This window comes from Gekko japonicus, unplaced genomic scaffold (genome assembly GCF_001447785.1).
Source record: "Gekko japonicus isolate JY-2015 unplaced genomic scaffold, Gekko_japonicus_V1.1 scaffold641, whole genome shotgun sequence".
In the NCBI taxonomy this organism is placed as follows: domain Eukaryota; kingdom Metazoa; phylum Chordata; class Lepidosauria; order Squamata; family Gekkonidae; genus Gekko; species Gekko japonicus.
This window is the reverse complement of record NW_015177027.1, coordinates 557,317-567,072: the sequence shown is the minus strand read 5'-3', so window position 1 is coordinate 567,072 and position 9,756 is coordinate 557,317. Positions and strand designations below refer to the sequence as shown.

At 51.1% G+C, this 9,756-nt stretch overlaps 2 protein-coding genes across 2 annotated transcripts in view; one reads left to right on the top strand and one right to left on the bottom strand.

The window, feature by feature from the left end:
• The window catches only part of HAS1 (hyaluronan synthase 1), an 86,775-nt gene extending 86,411 nt beyond the window's left edge, over positions 1-364 (bottom strand). Inside the window, exon 1 of the mRNA XM_015427851.1 lies at positions 319-364. Coding sequence (XP_015283337.1) covers positions 319-364 — 46 coding nt within the window. The remainder of the gene's footprint in view (positions 1-318) is intronic.
• A 315-nt stretch (positions 365-679) lies between these two features.
• The window catches only part of LOC107124386 (chemokine-like receptor 1), an 18,194-nt gene continuing 9,117 nt past the window's right edge, over positions 680-9,756 (top strand). The window contains exons 1-2 of the mRNA XM_015427850.1: positions 680-702; positions 3,046-3,176. Of these exons, the coding sequence (XP_015283336.1) occupies positions 680-702; positions 3,046-3,176 (154 nt within the window). The remainder of the gene's footprint in view (positions 703-3,045; positions 3,177-9,756) is intronic.

Here is a 9,756-nt window from a genome sequence, read left to right as displayed (position 1 = left end):
TCTGAGATGCCTTCGGGTAGTGAAGGGCAGGGTTTGAATCCAATCTCCTCCCCCTCTACTTCTCCTTCTTCTTCTCCTTCTTCTTCTACTACTACTACTTCCTCCTCCTCCTCCTCCTCCTCCTCCTCTGTGGCTTGGAGATCAGTTGCAATCAGTGCTCCCTCTAAGCTGAGTTAACACAGTTTTTGAGCCTCTGGCTCACAGATTTTTGTCTCAGCGCAGGAAGGCTGGCTGCAGAGTGCACCAATTCGTGCAGTAGTCAGATCGCTCGCTCACAACTTTAAGGCCAGAAGCTCCCAAAGTAGAATTTTTGCTCACAAGACTCCACAACGTAGAGGGCACACTGGTTGCAGTTCTGATGCATCGTGGTATGCATTGCAACAACATTTAAAGCTAATCAGCCACTTAAAAGACGGCCGGCCGCTCTCCTGCTGTCACCTCCCACAACGGATTCCAGATCCGTCATCCGAAATAGTCTGATGGACGCTTGGAGACGCTCCCGTTCCCCTCTTGACTTGGGGGAGCCCCATTTGGGGGCGCAAAGGCCCTCAGATTTGTGGCCTGCGATGGACTCAGAGTGGGCGGATGCCAGAGGCTTGAATCCAGGGCTGTGTCAGCAACCAAGGGGCGGCAGGGTTTCCTTCCCTCCCGGCTGCTTTCTCGGCACTAGGCTCTAATTATGGCGCAGGCCAATAATAACGGGTACGGAGTTACGGCTCTGACCACACTGAGAAAACAACTGCGTGGAGCCGGAGACCTAGAACAGACAGGTACTCGGGAGGGGAGAAGGCTGATGGTATATTTTCCGGAGCGGTGGCGGCTGCAGGCCAGGACTCAACCCCCACATCCCCCCATAGGAACTTAGCAAATCGTCTGGATTTCAGTTATTGCTCTCCCTCCACGCCTCTCTTCCCTTTCTCTTGGCAACTGGGGCAGGTCGGCTCCTGGGCCCTGCACTGCCAGTCTTCAGGAGGTGGTCGAAGACAGGTCTATTTCAGATTGCATGTGATGGAGGTAGTTTTTGTCGACCGGCAGTCCTATTCAGAGAAGACAGTGCCTGTGTGTCTCTAAGTGATTCAAGGGGCCAGGCAGGTCAGTATGTGGCTGCTCTGGGGGCGAAATAGGGTTGCCAGGTCTGGGTTGGAAAATACCTGGAGACTTTGGGGGTGGATCCAGGAGAGGGCGGGGTCTGGGGAAGGGAGGGGCCTCAGCACGGCACAATGCCAGAGAGCAGCCATTTTCTCTAGGAGAACCGATCTCTGTCAGCTGGAGATCAGTTGTAAAAGCAGGAGGTCTCCAGGCCCCACCTGGAGGTTGATATCTTGTGACTGTTGCATGTTGAAAACTTGAGGTTTCTAATATATATCATTTGCTACAAATCAAATTTCAAGGTCTCGCTCAATTTTTCCTTAATCTCTGTCCAGACCGTGGTCCCTATGTGTGTGTGTGCTACCTACCTACCTACCTACCTATCTATCTATCTATCTATCTATCTATCTATCTATCTATCATCTATCTACCAACCTACCAACCTACCTACCAACCTACCTACCTACCTACCAATCTATCTACCAATCTGCCTGCCTGCCTGCCTGCCTGCCTGTCTGTCTGTCTGTCTGTCTATCTATCTATCTACCAACCTACCAACCTACCTACCAACCTACCTACCTACCTACCAACCTACCTACCAACCTACCTACCTACCTACCAACCAACCTACCTACCAACCTACCTACCAACCTACCTACCTACCTACCAACCTACCTACCAACCTACCTACCTACCTACCAACCAACCTACCTACCAACCTACCTACCAACCTACCTACCTACCTACCAACCTACCTACCAACCTACCTACCTACCTACCAACCAACCTACCTACCAACCTACCTACCAACCTACCTACCTACCTACCAACCTACCTACCAACCTACCTACCTACCTACCAACCAACCTACCTACCAACCTACCTACCAACCTACCTACCTACCTACCAGGCTGACATTCGCGCTGCCTGCCTGCCTGCCTGCCTGCCTGTCTGTCTGTCTGTCTGTCTGTCTGTCTGTCTGTCTGTCTGTCTATCTATCTATCTATCTATCTATCTATCTACCAACCTACCAACCTACCTACCAACCTACCTACCTACCTACCAACCTACCTACCAACCTACCTACCTACCTACCAACCAACCTACCTACCAACCTACCTACCTACCTACCAACCTACCAATCAACCTACCAACCAACCTACCAACCAACCTACCAATCTATCTACCTACCTGCCTGCCTGCCTGCCTGCCTGCCTGTCTGTCTGTCTGTCTGTCTGTCTGTCTGTCTGTCTGTCTGTCTATCTATCTAATCTACCTACCTACCTACCCATCCATCCATCCATCCATCCATCTATCTCAGATCTCAGAAGCTAAGCAGAGTTGGTCCTGGTTAGACTTTGGATGGGAGACCACCAGGGGAGTCCAGAGTCACTGAGCAGAGGAAGGCAATGGCAAACCACCTCTGTTTGTCTTGCCTTGAAATACGTTGGCTGGGATTTGGTGGTACTTCCCTCCACCAACCCCTCCTCTGTGCCCCTTAGATAACAAGCCGCAACGGGTTACTCCCAAGAGCAGTCGTGCAAAGCGGCTGTAAAAATAGTGTTGCCAACCTCCAGGTGGGGCCTGGAAGTCTCCTGGAATCACACCAGATCTCCAGACTCCAGAGACCAGCTCCCCCGGAGAAAATGGCTGTTTCGTAGGTAGGGACTCTACGGCATCACGTCCTTCCTGAGGTCCCCCCCCTCCCCAAACTCTGCCCTTCCCAGACTCTATCCCCAAATCTCCAGGAATTTTCCATTCTGGAGCTGGCAACCCGAGGGTGCCATAATAAATCACAGTGCTGGAGAAAAGAGCAAAACACAGCAGCTAGCTGCCCTTTGCTCTGAGCTTGATACTTCTTCTCTCTCTGTAACCTTCCTGGTGTGCTGCTGGGTTAGAACAACATTGGTCTGGGCTGGAACACTGTGACCCATCTGCGGTCCCTTGATTCCCCAGTGAAGATTCACCCAGCCTAGGTCTGGGAATGTTAGCTCAGCAGCTAGCGGTCGAAGCGTTTATCCTCCGGTCCGGGGCTGCTTCTGAGCATCCGGGAACTTCCCAGGTTGAGCCAGTCGTCGGAGGTTTTGGTGCGTCTAGTTTTGTTTTCTTAATGGTTTATTCCCCCCCTCCCCCGCTCGAATCAGTTATTTAAAATAAAAATAAAAATCTAAGCTGTCCCAGTGACAAAGCCTTGATGGGCACCCGCCTATCCCATCCTTCTGGGGGGGGGGGGGGAAAGGGTTTTGTGTTTTGCTGTGGGCCCCCCCCCCCCCCGTGTGCCAAGTTTGTGGTCTCCCTGATGGCCTTGTTTGTGTCTTGAGGCTGGGCGGAGAATCCGAAAGTCTTGGCAACCAGACACTGCTCTAACCACTAGCTGTGCTGACTCCAGGGTTTTTTTTTTTGCAGGGGGGGAAGAGAAGGGGCTTGGACCTGATGCCCTGGGTGTGCCTATTATCCTCTCATCTTGCCCCTTGGTTTGCTCTCTTCCTGTGGGGACCGATCGACCCTAACAGAGGGAAGGGATACCAAGACTGCTATAGCTCTTCTTTCTCCTATGAAACCATAGCACCTTGAATGGAGTTTTTCTGCTGATGCGGTCCAGTGAATGGGCTTCAAGTTTTTATCTATTTTATACTTTCGATTGATATTCCGCCCTCCCCGCAAGGGCAGGCTCAGGGCGGCTCACAACAGGTTAAAAATAACAGAATAGATACAGTAAGACACAGATACATCGACAAAGCAAAAATCTAGAATAAGAGATACACGAGGGTCCTTAGCGAAAAGGATGCATTTTTGTGATTTTTTTATTTTAAAATTATGAACCAACATATGCTCAAAGGGGCGGGGATGGGGGCCTGTTAAGGAATTTTACACGTCTTATCATTATGAACCTATGCTAGTTTGCCAAGTTTTAGAAATGCTGTGTTCCTGCTGGATCCCACCCACTAATACATAGGGTTGCCAACTGTGGCATGGGAAATTCCTGGTGATTTTGAGGGTGGCACTTGTGAAGGGGAGAACTGTAGTTGGGCTTCTCCTAGAATCTATGGTGTGCCGAAGAAGAAGAAGAAGAAGAAGAAGACCTCCCTTTATTCGGAGTCTCAGAGCGGCTTACAAACTCCTTTCCCTCTCCCTCCCCACAACAGGCACCCTGTGAGGTAGGTGGGGCTGAGAGAGCTCTCTTCAGAAACTGCCCTTTCAAGGACAGCTCTAGTCAGAACTATGCAGGGGTCATTTCCTGCAGGAGCTCTCAGGAGCGGAGCTCCGGCAGTAAAGAGCCCAGGGGGCGGGCACATGCAACAAGCCCCACCCCCTTCTCCCAGCAGCCCTCAGCCAGGTAAGTTGCAGAGCCCCCCCAGTCCAAAACAGTCCAGTGGCACCCTTAAGACCAAGTTTTATTCTGCGAGGACAGATCTGCACGTCCCCCCCCCCAACAGCTAGCAATCCAAAACAGTCCAGTGGAGCCTGAACAGTGGGTGTTGCCTTCTGACACACTTCTGGTGACACCAGGGGGTGTGGCATATGCAAATGAGTGATGCAAATGAGTTATGCTAATGAGCACCTGCACCTCTTTTTCTATGAAATGACCCCTGGAACTATGGCTTGCGAGTGGAGGAGTGGGGAATCAAACCCGGTTCTCCCAGATTAGAGTCCGCGCACTTAACCACTACACCAGTCCGCCTTATGAAGCTGCCATTTTCTCCAGGGAGAAGTTACCTCTGTACTCTGGTGATCTGTTGTCATTCCAGGAGATCTCCAGGACCCACCTGGAGGCTGGCAACCCTTCCTACAGTGGGACGTAGGCATGAACCTTCCTTCCCCCCCACCCCGGCATGGAATACTTTGCAGGAATGAATGACTGCAAAAATCAGTGCGCGACTCACTTGTGCCCACGCTACCCACCCACCCCTACTTTGAGCTGGACGGATTGCGTGGGTGCAGCGCTCTCAGGTGCGAAGCCATTTGGCGCAGCGGTCAAGCAAAGAGGGGGTGGGCACGATCCGTGCGGAAGGCTGGCTCCTGTGCCTTACGCTGAGTATGCGCCCTGTGTCTTTGGGCTGCAGAGCTGAGTGGGGAGGGCAGGGTTGGGGGAGAGGAGGGACCTCGGCTGGGTACGTCATAGCTTCCGCCCTCCAAAGCAGCCATTCCCCCCCCCCCGGAGGAACTGATCTCTGTAAGCTGAAGATCACCCCTAGGGATTTCCCCTACATTGATGAAGTGCGCCCCCATACTCAAATGGGTATAATGCCGTAGACTCCTCCGTCTGAAGCTGTCATTTTCTCTAGGGAGTCAGTTTGGTGTAGTGGTTAAGTGCGCGGACTCTAATCTGGGAGAACCGGGTTTGATTCCCCCACTCCTCCACGTGCAGCCGGCTGGGTGACCTTGGGTCAGTCACAAGTTCTCTCGGAGCTGTTCTCTCAAGAGCAGTCACCAAAAGAGCTCTCTCAGCCCCCACCTCCCTCACAGGGTGTCTGTTGTGGGGCGGGGAAGGGAAGGGAGATTGGAAGCTGCTCTGAGATTCCAAGTGAAGGGCAGGGTATAAATCCAATCTCCTCCTCCTCCCCCTTTCCCCTAAGATCAGGGCTGCTACTGGCTTTGGGAGTCCCCTGGAAAGAATGCCCTCTGGAATCCCCCCACCGACTCCATTTCCTTCTCCTCCTGCTCCACTCCCTCTGTCTGCTCTCACACTCTGTGGGAGCTTTCTCACGAGAGGGATCTGTGCCTCCCCACCCCCTAGGGTTGCCAGTTCTAGGTTGGGAAATACCTGGATCTTTGGAGGGGTGTGTGGTCTGAGGAGGGGTGGGGTCTGAGGAGGGTGGGGTCTGAGGAGGGGTGTGGTCTGAGGAGGGGTGGGGTCTGAGGAGGGTACAATGCCATGAGAATGCCAGCCTCCAGGTGGGACCTGGGGATCCCCCGGTATTACAGCTCATCTCCAGATTACAGAGATCAGTTCCCCTGGAGAAAACTGGATGCTTTGGAGGGTGGACTCTGTGGCACTGTACCCCACTGAGGTCCCTGTCCTCCCCAGGCTCCACCCCCAAATCTCCGGGAGTTTCCCAACCTGGACCTGGCAACCCTTCCCTTTCCCAGCTGGTGGCCAGAGGGACTTGGCAACTTTACTGTAGAGTCCACCTTCCAAAGCCCGTCTCCGCTACAGGTCCAGAGGCGTTAGCCCCGTTTGTTAGTCTGTTGCTGCAAAATAGTAAAAAGCCCAGTTGCACCTTTAAGATTAACAAACTTTATTGCAGCACAAGTGTTATGTCTTGAGAGACGTAATGGTGAAAGCATAATCTAGCATCGCTCATTATGCGGATTGTAACACATTAAAATAGTGACCAATGGTGTGCCTTCTGGAGGGAATGGTTTTGATTGGACGTTATGTATTGATTATGATTGGTTGCAATGAACATAAGATGAATGGATACTGTAAGTATTGTGGGCGTGGCTATCTCAGCCAGGATTGTATATAAGTTGCCATTTTGCCTATTGAATTGTCTAGCTGGTCTAGTCCTTACAAGGCTAAGCCTTTATGCTCTTCTCACTGAAATAAAGCTGAAATCACTTGAACTGTTCCTCCGAGTTAAGTGTCATACTTAACAACAAGCTTTTGAGAAACATGGCATCTGACAAAGAGAGCTGTGTTTCTCAAAAGCTTATGCGACAATAAAGTTTATTAGTCTCAAAGGTGCTACTGGGCTTTTTACTGTTTTCTCCAGGGGAACCATCATCATTATTCATCCAGGGGAACCGATCTTGGTCATTTGGAGATCAATGATAGGAGCAGGAGATCTCCAGGTGCTACCTGGAGGTTGGCAACCCTACCACCCCCAAGTAACGGGAGCCTATTTCACAGGTCCCAGACATTGACCAATGAGGAAAGGTTAAGGCGCTTAGGGCTCTTTAGCTTGGAGAAACGACGACTGAGGGGTGACATGATCGAGGTTTATAAGATTATGCATGGGAAAGAGCAGGTAGAGAAAGAGGTACTTTTCTCCCTTTCTCACAATACAAGAACCCGTGGGCACTCCATGAAATTGCTGAGCGGTCGGGTTAGAACAGATAAGAGGAAGTACTTCTTCACCCAAAGAGTGATTCACACATGGAATTCACTGCCACAGGAAGTGGTGGCGGCTACAAGTGTGGACGGCTTCAAGAGATGTGTACAGATGTGTTCATCAGGAAGAAGAAGAAGAAGAAGAAGAAGAAGAAGAAGAAGAAGAAGAGGAAGAGTTTGGATTTATACTAGGGTTGCCAGCCTCCAGGTGGGGCCTGGGGATCTCCCGCTTTTACAACTGATCCCCAGCCGCAAGAGATCAGCTTCCCTGGAGAAAATGGCTGCTATGAAGGGTGGACTCTATGGCATTGTGCTTTGCTGAGGCCCCTCCCCTCCCCAAACCACACCCTCTCCTGGCTCCACCCCCAAGGTCTCCAGGTATTTTCTAACCCAGACTGGGCAACCCTAATTTATACCCCGCCCTTCACTACCCAGAGGTGTCTCAGAGCGGCTTACAAACTCCTTTCCCTCCCCCTCCCCACAACAGACACCCTGTGAGGTAGGTGGGGCTGAGAGAACTCTGACAGAGTCTGCTCTTTTTCAAGGACAGCTCTTATCAGAACTACGGCTTGCCCAAGGTCATCCAGCCAGGTGCAAGTGGAGGAGTGGGGAATCAAACCCGGTTCTCCCAGATTAGAGTCCGTGCACTTAGCCACTACACCAAACTGGAATGCAACATCTGGGCCAGGAGAGGGGCCTTCCTTGACCTCCAACTCACCTCTCCCTCTGGAGTCAATTAAGTGGGTTGGAAGACCGATATTGCGGTGAGCTGCTCTTCTGGAGCGTGAGATTTGCAGATACATTGGAGATGGATGAAGAAAACAGCGGTGCAGTGGCCTCCTTTGGAGGGAGCAGGAGGCAGGGGCTGAAGAGTTAACAAACCCGGCTTTCCTGCCAGTTTTCCTTGGGCAGCCCAAAAAAGAAAAGAAAAAAAGATTGCACAATAGGCTGTGGGCATGGACCGTTCCCACTAGCCGCACATCCGTCCGAGCTCTCCGTCTTTCCAAGAGTGCACACGCCCAACCAGTTGCCTCTCCGTCCTGCAGTAGCCCCTCAAGGTTTCCAAAGAGCTCCCAGCCGGGTCAGAGTTTGTGGGACGAGCAGGAGGTCCTAAGGCCCAAGGAGGCAGAGGGAAAGGTGGGGGAAAAGGTAAGGCTGATGGACGGCATCTTTGGGTGGGGAGGTCCCCGGAGCCCACAATGTGTTCAGCCTTGGCTGATAAACCTTAAGAAGAACTTCCTGACGGTTAGAATTGGTTCCTCAGTGGAACAGGCTTCCTCGGGAGGGGGTGGGCTCTCCTTCTTTGGAGGTTTTCAAGCAGAAGCTAGATGGCCATCTGACAGCACTGGTGAGTCTGTGAACTCAGGCAGATCATGAGGGAGGGTTGCGTCAGTGCTTAGTTCTCGTGGCCCTTTCTTACACCCCCAGGGAAATGCTGATCGTCACTTTGGGGTCACTTTGGGGTCAGGAGCAATGTTCCCTTTAAGCTGTGGGGTCTTGTGAGCAAAAATTCTACTTTGTGAGCTACTGGCATTAAAGTTGTGAGCGAGCGATTTGGCTGCTGCATAAATTAGTTTGCTCCGGAGCCCGCCTTCCTGAGCGGAGACAAAAATGTGCGAGCTGGCGGCTAAAAAACTGTGAGCTAGCTCACACTAACTCAGCTTAGAGGGAACACTGGCTCAGGAGCAATTTTTCTCCAGGCCAGTTTGGCCGGGGATCCTGGAGGTTTTTCTGTCATCTTCTCTGCGTGGAACAGGGGTCACTGGCAATGTTCCCTCTAAGCTGTGGAGTCTTGTGAGCAAAAATTCTACTTTGTGAGCTACTCGCATTAACGCTGTGAGCGAGCCATTTGGCTACTGCAGAGACAACAATGTGTGAGCCAGAGGCTAAAAAACTATGAGCTAGCTCACACTAACTCAGCTTAGAGGGAACACTGGTCACTGGGGGTGTGGAGGGGGAGGTATTTGTGAATTTCCTGCATTGTGCAGGGGGTTGGACTAGATCACCGAGGAGGTCCGTTCCAGCTCTGTGATTCTATGATTCTATATATTGTGGTCTTTTGTCCATAGTGATTTTTTAAAAAAGGTTTTACTTCAAAATTTTAAAGATTTATTTTTAAACATATAAATTACATATACAGCAGAAACACAAAACAGTAGGAAACATGTAAAGATGAGTAAACGGCTCAATGTTTCCGGCTGCTGCTGGTCCGTACGGCTGGTGAAGGCAAGATAGTTGTAGTGCTGCAGAGGTATAAGACATAGCCACTGTAGGGTAATGGTTAGGGTTCTGGACTAGAGTCTGAGAAGCTCTGGGTTCGAATCCCTACTCTGCTGTGGATGACCTTGGGCCAGTCACATCGTCTTAGCCTAATTTACCTCACAGGGTTGTTGTGAGAATAAAGCAGCGCAAATGAGGTAAGTTTGCTTTGGGACCCCGTGGGGGCGGAAGGCACGGTATAAATGAAGTAAATAATAAAATAGCTTTTAAAAAAAAGCAAAGTGAGACCCACTCTGAAAATGTCAATTGTTAGGCAAAGAAAATTAGGGAGCCTTCTTAGGCAGTAGTGAACTGTTTTCTCATTCTTGTCTTCATTCATTAAGAATAACGGG